The sequence below is a fragment of the Paramormyrops kingsleyae genome, chromosome 22 (assembly GCF_048594095.1).
Source record: "Paramormyrops kingsleyae isolate MSU_618 chromosome 22, PKINGS_0.4, whole genome shotgun sequence".
Taxonomy (NCBI): domain Eukaryota; kingdom Metazoa; phylum Chordata; class Actinopteri; order Osteoglossiformes; family Mormyridae; genus Paramormyrops; species Paramormyrops kingsleyae.
The window spans coordinates 7,808,253-7,823,623 of NC_132818.1; the positions used below are offsets into that span (position 1 = coordinate 7,808,253).

The 15,371-nt window shown below is 43.7% G+C and overlaps 3 protein-coding genes and 1 non-coding gene across 5 annotated transcripts; all 4 read left to right on the forward strand.

The window, feature by feature from the left end:
* Positions 1–202: 202 nt before the first annotated feature.
* LOC111856339 (cyclin-dependent kinase 4 inhibitor D-like) lies at positions 203–2,120 on the forward strand. Its single transcript, XM_023836215.2, has 2 exons — positions 203–911; positions 1,233–2,120. Exons 1-2 carry the CDS (start codon positions 771–773, stop codon positions 1,590–1,592), a joined length of 501 nt encoding a protein of 166 aa, XP_023691983.1. The 5' UTR covers positions 203–770; the 3' UTR covers positions 1,593–2,120.
* Positions 2,121–2,626: 506 nt separating this feature from the next.
* Positions 2,627–10,360, forward strand: kri1 (KRI1 homolog). The gene is made up of 19 exons (XM_023836134.2): positions 2,627–2,840; positions 3,301–3,380; positions 3,520–3,625; positions 3,824–3,920; positions 4,026–4,083; positions 4,188–4,237; positions 4,411–4,507; positions 5,083–5,160; positions 5,264–5,367; positions 5,545–5,677; positions 5,759–5,854; positions 6,024–6,194; positions 6,395–6,467; positions 6,619–6,719; positions 6,867–7,047; positions 7,742–7,872; positions 8,503–8,567; positions 8,656–8,751; positions 8,839–10,360. The coding sequence occupies exons 1-19, from the start codon at positions 2,756–2,758 to the stop codon at positions 9,332–9,334; spliced, it is 2,298 nt and encodes a 765-aa protein (XP_023691902.2). The 5' UTR covers positions 2,627–2,755; the 3' UTR covers positions 9,335–10,360.
* On the forward strand, positions 7,932–8,023 carry LOC111856358 (Z30 small nucleolar RNA). Its single transcript, XR_002841103.1, has one exon. It is a non-coding gene; the product is annotated as a Z30 small nucleolar RNA (small nucleolar RNA).
* Positions 10,361–10,683: 323 nt separating the features above from the next.
* spc24 (SPC24 component of NDC80 kinetochore complex) lies at positions 10,684–15,325 on the forward strand. Of its 2 annotated transcripts, XM_023836144.2 has the most exons (6): positions 10,684–10,787; positions 10,884–11,093; positions 11,261–11,405; positions 12,173–12,277; positions 14,864–14,940; positions 15,133–15,325. In XM_023836144.2, the coding sequence occupies exons 2-6, from the start codon at positions 10,922–10,924 to the stop codon at positions 15,237–15,239; spliced, it is 606 nt and encodes a 201-aa protein (XP_023691912.1). In that variant the 5' UTR covers positions 10,684–10,787; positions 10,884–10,921; the 3' UTR covers positions 15,240–15,325. The 2 variants fall into 2 exon arrangements, with proteins under 2 accessions (XP_023691912.1, XP_072561209.1); XM_072705108.1 differs by lacking the exon at positions 10,684–10,787 and having other exon boundaries at positions 10,794–11,093.
* The last annotated feature ends 46 nt before the right edge of the window (positions 15,326–15,371 follow it).

Genomic DNA, 15,371 nt, shown 5'->3' on the forward strand with positions numbered 1-15,371 from the left:
CGAATCATACGCTTATCATATAACTGCACAGCATGTAATATGCCAGACAGATAAGCAAATGTGCAAGGACACGGTGTTCCGCCTTCCCGTGTTATTTTGACATTTGTCAAACCATGAAGGGAAATGAATGAACTGTTCTTTAAACAGAGGGTTCGTCAAATAGCCCGCCTTCGCTTACCTAAATCTCATTGGTGGACTCGTATATTCATCACCGCCACACGCCACACTGTCTCCGCCCCCATGGGGAAATACTCGATCCGATTGGTGGAGAACTTCCTCTTGTCTCTTTTTAAGATAATGATTGGTTTTAACCCCTAACTGGTTTCTCAGCGCGCAAATTAAACTTTTTTTTTTTTTTAAAGTCAGTCCTCTAAGCGAGAAAATTACTTGTATGTTCTGCTTGGCTTTAAAGAATACCTATACAGAATAGCTAGGACTTAACAGAAATTCGACAGTAGTGGTTGAAGCGCAGGAGTTGAAGAAACTGTCCCGGCGGTCGTGTTTACGGTTTTTGTAAGCGGCTTATCGCCAGCGCTTTCTGCTAATATAAGTTACTTTGTGGCTGAGTTCCGTAAAATTGCGAAGACTTCATCTAAGACGCGTGATATTCCATAAAACCGTCAACCAACTAAATTGTCAAGATGCTCCAAAGCGATAACTGGATAATCTTAAAACTTAAATTTTCCTTACCGGGGTTTTTGCCCCACAACGTGAGTTAGCTTTTTGCACCTTTATTTTTTATTTTTCTTGGGACAACAAAGTCATTAGACATGATCCTTACCGACGGGGATTCTGGCAATAATTTGACGTCTGCTGCGGCGAAGGGAGATATAACAGCCGTAAAAAGAATGTTGGAAGAGGATGGAGTTCATCCTGATGCAGTTAATGGATTCGGCAGGACCGCTCTGCAGGTAAACCTGGCTCTGAATAAACTGATAAGAAAAAATTTACTTTATTGATCCCAGGGGCAAATAATAGTGCGTACAGCAGTAAAGGTCGTAAACTGCAGATTAACCAATATATAGTACAGAACAAGACGATCGAAGTGCAGACAAGTAAACAAATGGCATAGTGTAAACAAATTGTATGACGTATTTTCCGCATGTGTTTATTTAATTATCCCTTTGCATATAGGTTACCGAATTTTTAGTTTAAATAAAGCAATGCCCCACTAAGTTCGTACTGAAATTGCGAAAATTGAAGTTCATGTTCTGCCTTCCTTTGATGAGCAGGTGATGATGATGGGCAGTAGGAGTGTGGCTCTGCTTCTGCTTGAGCATGGCGCCAACGCCAATGTGCGGGACCAGCAGGGCATCACCCCAGCGCACGACGCCGCTCGGACCGGCTTCACTGACACTTTGAGTGTTCTGGTGCAATTCGGGGCCTCAGTCAACGTGCCCGACCACAGCGGTGCCCTGCCCATCCACGTCGCCATCCGGGAGGGTCACACGGCCGCCGTGGATTTCTTAGCCCCGCTCTCGGACCTGGGCCACCGCGATCACAACGGCCACACGGCGCTGGATCTGGCCCGGGCTCGATCTTCGGATGTTGCGGAGATACTGGAGCGTCATTTGGACTCCAGGTTAACCTAGTCCTCCTGACATATTGGTCAGCCATTTGTGCCACACACACTTTAAAATGTGTTTAAAGGCAAAATAAACGTCACAATGTCATTTTAAAATGTCAATAAAGTGGAAAGCTACTGATTAGATATTGTTTCGATTAATATCCGTTACAAATGTATTGGTTTTAACTCGTTTTAATGTATCTATTTTCATTGCCATGTTTCTGAAATGAAATATTTGCCTTTAAGATGTGTGATTAATAGAAAATGTGATTTTTTACTTTATTGTAATGCCTAATTATTTATTTGAATTATTTATTAATCGATGTATATTTGTTAAACTACGTATTTATAAGTTTTGTATGATAAATTTTATAGTTGGATCCTTGTAAAGTGTTTATTTTAAGCTTTGTGAAAAATGAATTATTTACCTAACAACTTTTAAAACTTCCAGTCTTTGGCCTTGTGTGTAGCTATGTGGTTTGAATTTAAATAACCCTGCAAATATTCCATCGGTTATTTAAAGATACCATGAGAATAAATGATCTGAAACCGGTCCCTAATGTGCGTTATTTAACAGCTATATAAAATATATACACAAACAAAACGGTATTAAGTGCAAATGGATCACAAATGATAAGCATGGTTTGACTTTTTAATCATTAGTGTGCTAATATACAAAATAATAGTGCTGTAAAAATCGCCTAGGGAAGACAATCCGACTACTGCTTTAAAAAAAATTGCTTTAAAGGTAAAATGTTATATGCGACAGCACCTAAATACTGACAAATTAATATAAAACACTAATTTCGATTGTTGATGCAAAATTAATGATTTTGACTTTGTCATTATTTGCTTCTCTCCTGCAATTCTCACTTCGTCCACAAGGTGGAAGCCAAACAAAGACCTACAGTGATACTACAAAATGGTGTCTTACATCTTTCATGTCTTTTATGAACTAAATTATCAGTTTTCATGATTTCTGGAAGCTTCTCATATTCAGAACTGCGAGCCCTTTCTCAGTTTACTCACAAGTAACTCCCGGCTCCCGTAACTCTCTAACCTCTGACCTTTAACCCCAGACGACGTGGACACGTGGTGTAGTTGTTTCCATGTGGGTTGAGTTTACTGTTTTAGTTCTGTAAATTCGTCTCGCTATCAAATATTAAAAGTAGCAGCTGCAGTCAAAGTATGCCGGGAGAAGCAGAGTTAAAGATAAATGAGAAGTTCGCGCAAAAGTACGAACGGTACCGGCAGAGAGAGGAATTGCAGCGATGTAAGTGTGTGCAGCTTAAGCGTCCTCGCTAACGTCGCGGCCGTATGTTTTTTGTATTTTACGATAGATACTGTACATAGATTTATGGCATTTTGTTTCTCATAAAAATAAGACATAATCATGAGCAGCTTGTATCAATATAATACTGCAACACAACACATTCTGTGTACGATTTCATGACTTATTTTTTAGCTCCGATTATCTACATTCTTTAGAATTTAATAAACTAATCTGTCAAGATCCAGCACAAATATCAGACAGCCAAGCCATGAATTTCTTGGGCTTTTTATTGAGAGATAGAAGGCTACAATTTTCACCATATTTGTAGTTCTGGTGCCAGATGTTTACCTATATTTTTTTCCCTTGGTGAACCTTTCAGTGTTTTGTTTTTAACCATTTCTCCATAATGTCCCCATCACGTAATGATAATGTTGCAATATTTTATTGAAATATATTAAAGTGAAAGATCGCTATGGAGAGCAGGAGGATGACGATCAATCCGATTCTTCCGAGTCCGAATCTGATGACGACAGCGAAGTGGTAACTTGTCATTCTGATTGTTTATACATATTACTTGTCATTTTCTGCGGCTGTGATATGAAATTGTTGGTGTCTTAATTTTAACCAGTCTTTCTAATCAGTTGATGGTGTGTAGGTTCATACATACCTCTTATTGCAGGAACTTGACACCAACATTGAAAGGGATTTTTACAGAACCCTTTCTTTGCTGAAAAAGAAGGACCCCAAGATTTATCAACAGGATGCTACATTTTATACATCAGAAGGTAGTCAGAATCATCATCACTGTTATAATGATTGGTTACCCAACTGATATTTTGATATTTAAAGCTTCCTGTCATTTGGACCCATCAATTTCGCATGTAATATAAGGATCTGTGGGCCATACAACTGCCCTCAAGTACAACTGGAAGCATTCTGATTAAGTTCAGATAAACGTGCGTCATTCTCTCTTCACGATTCAGATTCCTCTGCCGTCCCCCAGCCATCAACATCGAAGAGGAGTGAGAAGCCGATGTTCCTTAAGGATTACGAGCGCAAAGTCATCTTGGAGAGGGGCGGGTGAGCGAATGGTTCTTCCCTGCATCTGGGTCACATCATTCAATTGGAACGGCACGTGTTTTTCATAGTCAGACCTTGACGTTTATCCCACTCACGTATTTTCAGTAAATATGAGGATGACGACGATGAGAGTGATGAAGAAGAGGTCTCAAAGAGGATGGAGGTATTACAGTACTCTCTCTCCACTAATAAAATTAACTGCGACTGATGATGTTGTACACTTTCTTTCATAAAGAGGATTATCGGCTGTTTGTGCTTCTGTAACAGAGAGCCGCTTCACCCAGTTACATCCAGGAGCAGAGGCAGTTGAAGGAAAGGTGAGATTTAGACACCAGTTCTTAGAGCATTGTAAAGGTATTGTGTTTGTGTAGAGACGACCACGGAGACCAATGCACGAGATCCAGGGGATGTTTGTGGCATTTAGCGATGCCCATGATTGTTGTCTTCCTCGCTCTGTTTTCATACTTTTTTTTGCCCCCTCACACCAAAGCTTCCGGAAGTTTATTCATGACAGTGATGAGGACAGCAGTGAGGGGGAGGGATGCTCTCAGCTGTTGATGCGGAGGAAAAAAACACAAGAAGAGAAGGTGAGGGACAGTGGGGTCTGTCCACTGAGGGTCCTTAGGATGTTTGAAAATGGACAGAGTTCTGTTTACAGTACCAGTCAAGGCTTTGCACACCACAGGCCTCATTTCATAAACTGCAGATGGTTTATTCTTGGAAGGTTGAGTGAACAACTATAAATGAAGATATCAGTCAACACGGAAAGAGTATGTAACAGTGCATGTGTGACATCCTGCTAACCGGTTGTGTGGTGATGACAGAGTCAAATTGTAGGCTGTTTCATCCCATGAAACAGAGCAGTATGTAATGTCCCTTGTAGAAAGAAGGTCTCAAATGCTGGTAAAGGAGGTTACTTTGATGAATGAAAGATATGACATTATCTTGGTAATGAAGGTACTCAAAAGATGAACATATTGTAAATTTATTTGTTAGCAGTAAGAATATTGAGTGTATTTTTAGTAAATGTTAAGTGAGTAACAGGCAAATGTAGAAAATCTCAGCTTGTGGAAAAAACTTTTGACTAGTAGTGTGTGTGTTTTTGCTTATTTGCTTGTTGAAACTGTTATTGAGTTTGGGTTTGTGTGGAAATGACTTGTAGGATAAAGAGGAGGCAGATTATGTGGAGTGGCTGAAGGGACAGGCAGAGCTGGAGGCGGCTGAGGAGGTGCAGGACATGGTGAGTGTGCTGTGTTTTGGGGAAGGGAGCCTTTGAGGGGAGTGGTTGGGGTTTTAAAGAAGCTGATGACTGACTACATCGTGGGGCTTTGGTGTTGAGACAGACATACCTGAAGGAGTACTGGAATGACCCCCAGCTGGATGAGAAGGAGAAGTTCCTGCGAGACTACGTCCTCCATAAGGGCTACCTGGAGGAAGACGAAGAGCAGTGAGCTAAACTTCTTCCTGCGTACAATCAGGCTAAAATTTCGGTCACAGTAGGATGGTGCTCAAGGGAATATTTAGCTGGAGCGTCATTGGTATTTAGATTCAAAATAAATCATCGTTTCAGCGTGCATTTAAGCATAAGGTGTTTTAAAACAATGCAACTGGCCTATCCCTGCAGGATCCCCACGTATGACGATGTGGTGCAGGACGAGGTCGAGGACTCGGAGGAGGAGGGCCACTCTTTCCTGGAGCGGCAGGAGGACTTTGAGAGGTGCTACAACTTCCGCTTCGAAGAGCCGGATGCCCAAGAAGTGAGCCCCCTACTGCCCCCTAGTGGTTCCGGGTGGGACGTGCAGGAAACTTAATGACTTGCCTCTGTGTCCCCTACCCAGGTCAAGACGTACCCCCGTGTTATCGCCACTTCTGTCCGCAGCAAGGATGAGAGGAGAAAACACAAGAGGGAGGAGGTGAAGGAGAGGAAGAAGAAGGTGAGATATTCATCCTCTGCTTACTCATTGACTTTAAGCAACTTGGATTTTCTGGACACTTGCCCGAGCGTCCGCCTGTCAGTGTGCTGTGAGTGTGCTGTCAGTGTGCTGCTCTCCGTATTCTTGCCCAGTGCTGGTTTTCTGACCTCGGTCTCCCCACGGCCCGCAGGAGAAAGAGCAGAAGCGGGAGCAGCTGAAGCAGCTGAAGAATCTGAAGCGGAACGAGATCGTGGAGAAGCTGCGTAAGCTGCAGGAGCTGACGGGAAATGCGCAGCTGGCCTTCAGTCAGACCGACCTGGAGGGCGATTTCGACCCCGAGCAGCACGATCAGCTCATGCAGGTGGGAGAGGGGGGTGGTGGGCGAGGCGAGATCTCAGCCTCCTGGCAGAATGCACTTTACCCTAAAGAGCATGACTACCACGCTGTTATTATTACATGATAGGTGTAAACCCTCATGATGAGTATAATTGGCGAATGCTGGAACGGAAAGAGAGCAAACCTCTTCAGCTGCTGTTCTCTTTTCTCTCTCCTTTTGTACAGAAATTCTTTGGTGAGGAGTATTATGATGTAGAAGATGAGGAAAAACCTGAGTTTGAGGAAGAGGATATGGATGGTAAGTAATGCAGAAAACTGAAAAGCACAAAGAGGTGTGTGTGTGTGTGTGTGTGTGTGTGTGTATAAATGCATGTGCATGTATGCATATATGTTTTCGTGTGTGTGTGGGGGAGGTTGATGCTCTTATCATTCTCCTGTAACCACCTCAGAGCATTGGAACTGGGACACCTGGACAGGTGAAAGGGATGAGGAAGAGGATGAAGAGGTAGATGAGGGTTACCAACCTCACTGTGAAGACACAGACTTTATCGTAAGATTCTCCGTTTGCCCAACTCGCATTTTTTATATCCGTACATCGCTGCTTCCCTCCCAGTAGAAGTAGGATTTTGGTAATATTTCGATCAAGAATTATTGCCTGTGAGATTGCATGTAGGCAACTTACCGTGACCTTACACAGATGGACGCGGACTATGACCCCAGCCAGCAGTCGGCCTCCAAGAAGAAGAAACGGAAAAAGGAGAAGGTAGAGAGGAAGAGTAGTCAGATGACCAAGGCAGACGTCCCCTTGATGGGGAAGAAGAAGAAGAAATCTCACTTTGGCAGCGTCCTCGCGCAGAGCAAGCCCATCTTTGACCCCCGTGAGTCTGCCGGCCTTTGGCGCTCCGATATGATCTAGCATATGCACCATGAGGGGGAAGCTCAACAACCTTCCTTCAGATTCAAAGAATTAGGTGTAGTTTCCATAGCAACCAGAACTGACCATGAGAACAGCACATCGCAAAATGCCATCTGTAAACATCTGGTGATCAGAATTATTTTAGACAATCAGAGATGCTGGAATGGGAGGTATGACTTTGAAAGCCACTGCGAGTGGGATTACTTGGGCTACGGATCACTGCCTGCTTCAATAACACCAGCACCCCATCTCTCCATCAGAAATAGATACTCCGTCATGAAGGTCATATCCATTGCTAGTCGGTTACATACGGCTCGTGGGAGTCGTATGTAGCAGACGTTTCCAAACAAACACAAAAATGTTCTGAGGGCAGAAAGAAACATGATTGGTTCAGAGAGATAACCAATCAGATTATAGAGGAGGTGGGTCCAAGCAACTAGAGGAGGCAGGACTAAGACATTTGATTGGCTGAACCAAACATTTTTTGTTCTGCCCTCAGTAAAACTCCCATAAGCTTGCGTACAGTGGCCAGTTTATCTAGTAGTGGTTAGGGGTTGGATCTAATATTTCATAGACTTGCTTAAATGCGTGATGACCTCTAGCATTATACTGTCGTCCGTGTTTGCACATCATCACACTTGTGCTTTGGGTTTCAGAGGAGAAGACTTTTCAGCAGTACTTAGACGAGTATTACCAACTGGACTATGAAGACATCATTGATGACCTGCCCTGCAGGTTTCGGTACCGGCAGGTCGTCCCAAACGACTTTGGCCTGACCACAGAGGAGGTGAGACCGATTCTTTTGGACCTTGCAGGGAGTGAAGGCAGATCACTGTGCAGTGCTGTAGCACTGATGAACGGAAGTATAGTCTGACCTGGTATTGCCCACTTATAGGCTCTGACCAGGACCTGAAGACTGTAATCTTCTCTCTGAGCTGACACTCTGCACATAAATTAGCTCATCTGCAGCTGGTTACATTCTCATTGTGTGTTGACTTGGTATTTACAAACTGCAAGCTTCATTTTACTACTGATAAATGTAACGACTTGCAACTGCACCAAGATAGATCTAGGGGAAGATTGTAGGTCTTCAGGATGACTGTAGGTCTTCAGGATGACTGTAGGTCTTCAGGATGACAGTAGATCTTCAGGATGACTGTAGATCTTCAGGATGACAGTAGATCTTCAGGATGACAGTAGATCTTCAGGATGATAGTAGATCTTCAGGATGACAGTAGGTCTTCAGGATGACAGTAGGTCTTCAGGATGACAGTAGGTCTTCAGGATGACTGTAGGTCTTCAGGATGACAGTAGGTCTTCAGGATGACTGTAGGTCTTCAGGTTACAAATCAAAACCCTTCATTTAACTGTCTCATGCCCTTTAATTATAATGCCCTGCCCTCCCTCTGCTCTGCAGGTCCTGGGTTCCGACGACAAGGAGCTGAATCGCTGGTGTTCGCTGAAGAAGACGTGCATGTTCAGGTGGCGGCAGCTCTGCGGTTCAGCTTCAGCCTGAGGGCTCCGGGTGCAGCAGAAAGGTGCTGACACTGTTTCCCTGTCCCTGCTTCAGGTCCGAAAGGGAGGAGCTCTGCGATGTGAAAAACTACAAGATCAAGGCCCAGAATGACAAGAAGAAGAAGGATATCTTGAGCTCCCTTTTCAAGGAGTATGTATAAAGCAGAGTATTTATTGTCATACTGACTCTGTTGTTTTTAATGTTGCGTTGACCTGATATCTGCAAACTTTTTAACAGTGAGAATGAAGCTGAGGAACAACTGAAGGGAAAAGCCAAGGTGGGGAAGAAGAGGAGAGATCGGGTGAGGAAGGCGGACGGCGCAAGGGAGGAGGAAGATATCAGCAAGGAGGACACCACGCCTGTTCAGGAGCCAGTGGCAGACCAAGCTGAAGGAGATGTTCTCAAAACACTGATAGACACAGGAGGTGAAGACAGCGAAGGGGACGAGTTCCTGGTACCTAAGAAGAAGACGAAAATGGAGGAGAGTACTGAGGGTGCTAGTGAGGTTAAACCAGGGCACTCTGCTGAGAAGCCACAGTGGCTCAAGAAGAAGCACAGGCACCCGGGTGGACGCCTCTTGTTGGGGTCCTTCAGGGTGAAGATGGGTGGCAAGGAGTTCAGTGGGCAGAGACTTAAGGCCTATGGGCTAAACCCTAAAAGGCTGAGATACAAGCAGCTCAGCCGACAAAAGCGAAAAGCTGAGGGCAAGAAGATGGAAAAACATAAGGAATGAAAGTCTAGGTGGCTGGATTGCTGTTTTTTCCCCCACCCTCTGTTCCCTGGATGTGGACCTACTGGGTGTCAAACTGACTTGGCTATGCTGATCAAGCCATCGGTCTGTCTCCTAATGAAAGCTGTCTTCCATTATATGAAGAACATAAGAACTTCTCCCCTGACGTCATAACCTCAGTACACAATTCAGCTATATTAAAGCAGAAGTGCTCCGCATTTAGTCAGAAGGGATTTTTAATTACTGTGTTCTGTCAATGATAGAATGAGGTTTATTCTTGTCGTGTAGCCTTGCTGACTCTAAATGGGTGACTTTAAAGGACACGTCGAACAATAAGCATTTTGTTAATATTTGTTACATTTTTGTAATTGGTATGTTGTCTTTATTAAATTCTATGGTAATTCAAGGAAATATATTTGATGTCCCTATATAATGATTCTGTATTAGTATTTTATTACTGGGAATGTACAACATTAAGTAAAAAAAAAATCTTTTCTGATTTTTGTCATTTAAATTTGACCTGTTGCATTTAACGATTCAAAGCAGATCTACAAAGCAGGTTACATTATACTCCTTTGCATTGCTGATTAACTCACAGCTGTCACTTAATGGCACAACAGAAAGCACCGTGCTGGGATAGCTGCCGTAAGGCGCCCCAGTCCGGCTCTTGTATACACTCTGGCGGTTAAGATGTTGTGACTGTGATCAGAAGGTTACAGGTTCTAATCCCACCGCTGGGCCCCTGATCCAGGGAAGGGCCAACTCTGCTTTCTCGTTTTGTATATCTCGATTGTACACAGATAGTTCAGTGGTTTGAGGAAACACCTGCATGCACACATGCACAGCAGCCGAGGTAAATAAGCTCACAAAATGCCAACCTGAATTTATGAAAACACAATAGATGGTTAGTATTTTTTTTCTCCACTTCATTTGGATTAAGGAAAATGGGTGAATCTTAGTGTTGCTCTTCTATTTTTTTCCCCACGTATTACTGCGGGTAATAATTAAAATAAAACTGCTATAAGAGAAGGTGTTTGTTAATTAAATTCATGGTTCGTCCCACACCTTCAACATGTCATGTAGTCTTCATTCCCGTTTGAATGTTAACAGCAGCAGGTATCTCATAACGATCCCTAAATCCCAGCAAACAGCTGTGCATTAGCGCCCCCTACGGTAATGTAATCGTAAAGCACGGGGCGTGTAAAAAAAAACAAAAAAAACGTTTTAGGTAGCCGGTACAAGTGCCTGGACAATAATTTTTTATACGAGACAATGGAGATTTTTAATATCAAAAGAATAAAATATCATGTATATGTATAAAATATGTATGTGGGATAATCATACACATTATTGTTATTAATATAGGTTACAATGATGAAGTTTTTAAGTACTTATTTTAGGACCCCGTGGTCCTTCGAAGGCGGGTAAACGGGACGAATTTGAATTTCACTACCAGGTAGAGTCGGTTGCATTATAATAAAATGTTCCATTTGTTATGTGTTACAGCTGTTTAGGCTGACAGTTGCTGAGTTTCGAATTGTGTCTGAATAAGAACAGGGAGCCGCCTGTTTTCTGGGAGAGGACGCTGTCATGGTGTCGCTGGATAAGGGACTGCAGCACTTGGAGGAGACCGGGGAGGATCTGGTGAGCATCGTCGAGAGCAGCAATGCCGAGAGCATCGCGCGGGCCGTGGTCGAGAAGCGCCAGCAACTCTTCGACCTCCTCATCACCACCAGGAAAACCACCTCCCAGCTTTTAAATGGTAATCATTTCGTTAAATTGTATTATAAAGGGGCTTACCAGTATTTCCCTTTTATTTAGGACTCATGCCGTGTTATAATGATCGGTGATTAATATCAAATCCCTGCTTGGATTTCTCCAGCTGACCGTGAGGCAGCATTCAGAGCTCTCCTCCATGCTTTCTCTTAGATATGATTCGGACTGAGGAGCTGGTCGGGCAGAATCTCCTGGACACGGAGGTTCGGAAGAGCGAGGCGGCGCGCGAGCTGGAGAGCCTGCAGCAGGAGCTGGAGCGCTGTCGGGCCCGCAAGCACACTATGGAGGCCGAGCTGCAGTATCCTCTATGAAGGGTTGCCAGACTGGGTCAGATCACCATCTGACATGGCGGTCAGAGGCACTTAAGGGTTTCAGCTGGAGGCCGTACCAGTGCTAATGTAACGCTAACATGGTGCTTCATACTGGTAAGAAGACCATTTAAGGTTAATACTGAAAATGAAGGAAAAAATACAATTGGTAACAGAACTAATAAATGTACTGTGCAAAAGTCTTAGGCAGTCAGAGAAAATGCTTAAATGATCTTCATGTTGGTGAACTTATATCTGTTAAAATTATATAACCTCTACTAGTCACCCCGGTATTTGCAGCAATACGCCCATGTACACCCGTCCAATACACACATGCATTTTTTGACTTGACCCGCTACCCCACCTTATTTGGCTAATTAATACCTGTCAGTTATTAATACAGTGAGTTATTTAATGAATTAAGTTAATTGAGCTTGTGGTGATATTAATAAATACATGGAATGACTAAGGTGCCCCTGAGGAGAGGTTTGGGAACCAAAGCGGTGTTCATCTAGCTGTCCATCAAGATATCAGTAACTTTTTGGAGAACAGGAGAAATTCCTGTCTTTTATTGTGTTCATGTTCTAATGTTGGTGTTGGGTTTTTTTTTTCCTGAACAAATAAATACTACCCAGATAAATCGCTTTAAACATTTTCTTTGACTGCCTAAGACTTTTGCACAGTGCTATGTATTCTCGTCACTTCATTGCTGGGTTTGGCCCGATTCGTGCACCGACTCCCTTGACTGCACCATCAGATTTCTGCAGGGGGAGCTGAAGAGCTTGCAGAACTCAGAGGTGGAGATCGAGACCCTGCAGCAGGAGGTGGATGAAGATACCACAGAGGTCATACCTTCAGCCATGTACGAAGATGCTGTAATTATGCCACTCCCACCCTCTAGAGCCTTTTGTGTGTGTGTGTGTGTGTGTGTGTTTGGGGGGGGGGCTGTATTTACCACACTGTGGGAAACCACACTGTTATTCTTCAGCTTATGGGGACTTCTCAGGTCCCCACAATATAAACCTCAATTTTAATCCGAATACAATCAAAAAACTAAAAAATGCCAAAAGACAAAGCGAAGTGGTGGCTCTGAGGCTAGGGATCTGTGCCAGCAACTGGAAGGTTACTGGTTCAAATCCCATGAATGCCTGGAGTGATTCTACTCCGTTGGACCCTTGAGCAAGGCCCTTAACCTGCAATGACTTTGTCCTGGGTATGATGTTAATCTACATCCAGCCCTATAAGGAGATCCACCAACTTACAGGGAAGAACTTGGGGGTTGGTGGCAGGATTGGCGCTCCAGCCACCAGAAAAAACTCACACTGGTCCATTTGGACTTGTGTGGTGCTGAGGTATCACCTGCCACATGGCTGCACTCAGGTTCTTATCCCTGAGGTGGTTTGTCATGTGGTGGGTGCAGCAATGCACTGTAATCAGTGCATGATCCTTACGCACTGTAATCAGTGCATGATCCTTACGCACTGTAATCAGTGCATGATCCTTACCAAAAGGCTAGTATCTTGTTTGCTTCTTAAGGTTAATGTTAGGGCTGGGTAAGGGGCAAGGTTGTCATTGTTACGATTAGGATTATGCCCATAGAAATGGAGAGTCCCCACAATGATGGGGAATATACAAAGGTTCAACAATGAAACTGCCTAAGGAATGCCATGATATTGCTGCTCAACCATCACTGATCCACCCCCATGCGGCACTCTGGGTACGCAGTGATCCGGGTGCTGAGCCTCTTTGGGGCGTCTCCACACCATAACTCTCTATGATGTGGGAAAGACGGTGAAGGTGGACTCAACAGAGAACAGTTTCATGTTGTCCACAGCACAAAATTCGTGCTGCTGGCTCCATTGAAACCAACATTTGGCATCGGCACGGGTGACCAAAGGTGATGAATTGGTCTCATACTGTAATAATGGACTGCAGGATCTTTTGGACGATCTTGCTCCTCTAAAGACTCGGACTGTTTCTCTTAATCACTCTGCTCCTTGGTTCCCCACTGAGTTACGACAACTTAAAGCTATGAGCCGTAGACTGGAACGCAAAGACTGGTCCTGCTCTGTATGAGAAAATGTGTAATGATCATTTACTTATTTATGAGGGTGCCTGCATACAGCTCAGTCAGTCTATTTTGCAGATCAGTTCAGGTTGAGTAAGGGGAATACCAGCACCCTATTATCTACTGTTAATGTTCTTAGGCTACTGGATGCTTTACCATCTCATTTGTGTTCCACCATACAATGTAACATTTTTTGTGATTTCTTTAATGCTGAGATCAATAATATCTATCAGAAATTGATCTCTGGTGTAAATACTGTTCATTGTTTAAGCCACTTATTCTTGTAATCTACTTATTTCCTTCTTTTTAGCTTTCTTCTGTTTCTGAAATTTCTGATCTTATTCAAAAATCTAAATCTCTGTCAGCTTGAGTTTATGCCTAGACACCTGGTAAAGGCCTGTTTACCCTCTCTTTCCTCCTCAATAGCTGACATTGTACATTCATCTCTTACCTCTGGTTTTGTTCCTTCATTGAAAACAGCTGCTATAACCCCTAATTTAAAAAAGACCTGTTGCCCAACCTTGAATATTGACCCTGTCGAGCTCCCAACAAACAGTTTTGTAGAAACACACAAGTCGAGGTGCACATTTAATTCTGCAGTTGGGCAGCTGTGGTTTAATGTTTTTTGGACACAATCTGGGTTAATGTCCGGACATCCCTCACAGACAGCTTCCTCTTGCATCCACAGTTACTCGTGTTGGCTGTGGTCCATCCTTCATGGATGTATACTGACGTTACCCTTGATACCATGGCTCTCAAAACACCACAAAGACTTACTGTCATGGTCACAATATGCGCCGGCGATTCGCACGCCAACAGTTTGTCCTCTTTTGAACTCTGAAATGTCTCCCATTATGTTGTGTGGATTGCAATATTTTATGTACAGCTGTGCTGTTGCTCTGCTAATTCAACCTTCACACTCTGCTCTTACTTTGGAATGTGCAGTCAGTGAAGACTGACGACCAGGCTACGCATATATAGGCATGAAACCCCAATCACTACTGGCCAGATGTTTGTTTCATTGTCCTGTGTGTGTGTGTGTGTGTGTGGAGGTCAGACACTTTTCCACCTGCTTGCTTGTCTTCCATAACTTTGTGTGGAATCATTGTTGACGCTGCTCCCATTTGTACGCAATACTGTTATGTTGCTCGCCTGAAACATATTACCTGCTCAGCAATGCTGCCTCTTGTGGCTCAAATGTGACCTTACGCTTCTCACTGGTACAGTTCACGTGATGAGGCCAGAGCACCTTATGCCTTTTCCTGCAGCCATTCAAGCGAAGGGCTTTTTTCTCATGGATGCAGCAGAATGGTTATTTGGCTTTAAGACTACAATCTGTCATCACCCTTCGTAGCTGTTGAGAGTCTCCTGTCTTGGCAGATACCTGGCTCAGCTGTACCACAAGGTGACCAAGATAAAGTGGGAGTATGGCACTGAGCCCGGCATTCTCAAAGGAGGTATTGTGCGTCACTGTCAGCTTATTGTGGGTCCTGTCAGCTTCATCAAGTTTTACTTTGCTGTCTTTCTTTGTGCAATGTGTAGAATACTTTTGGACGCACAAAGAAAGACGGTTTATTAAGTGTCTTGGTGGAATAATATTTGGTAGAGATGCATACAAGTGGGAACATTGACCCCGCCTCTTCCCACAGTGCACTATGGCGATGACCTCGCCACTCCCATCAATATCGACACCACCAGCCAATCAAAAGTTGCCATCAGCAGCTACCTCTGGAGTTTTGTCAGTGCAGAGTGGTAAAGGCACAACGGCTCCTTTCACTTTGTAACTGTTTCTGTTTTGTCCTTTTCTGTTCTTTTCACCTAAATAAACCTATTTATGAATTACTGGACAGTGGGGGTGTCTTTTGTTTTGGCTGAACAAATATTGTTT

Excerpts from the sequence above, each read along its gene's own strand:
- spc24 (XM_023836144.2), top strand. The coding sequence starts at position 10,922 with ATGGTGTCGCTGGATAAGGGACTGCAGCACTTGGAGGAGACCGGGGAG. Across the intron at positions 11,094-11,260 it reads CACCTCCCAGCTTTTAAATG|ATATGATTCGGACTGAGGAG; the intron begins GTAATCATTTCG and ends GCTTTCTCTTAG. Across the intron at positions 14,941-15,132 it reads GCCCGGCATTCTCAAAGGAG|TGCACTATGGCGATGACCTC; the intron begins GTATTGTGCGTC and ends CTCTTCCCACAG.
- kri1 (XM_023836134.2), top strand. The coding sequence starts at position 2,756 with ATGCCGGGAGAAGCAGAGTTAAAGATAAATGAGAAGTTCGCGCAAAAG. Across the intron at positions 5,368-5,544 it reads CTGGAGGAAGACGAAGAGCA|GATCCCCACGTATGACGATG; the intron begins GTGAGCTAAACT and ends CTATCCCTGCAG. Across the intron at positions 6,720-6,866 it reads GTGAAGACACAGACTTTATC|ATGGACGCGGACTATGACCC; the intron begins GTAAGATTCTCC and ends GACCTTACACAG.
- LOC111856339 (XM_023836215.2), top strand. The coding sequence starts at position 771 with ATGATCCTTACCGACGGGGATTCTGGCAATAATTTGACGTCTGCTGCG. Across the intron at positions 912-1,232 it reads TCGGCAGGACCGCTCTGCAG|GTGATGATGATGGGCAGTAG; the intron begins GTAAACCTGGCT and ends TTTGATGAGCAG.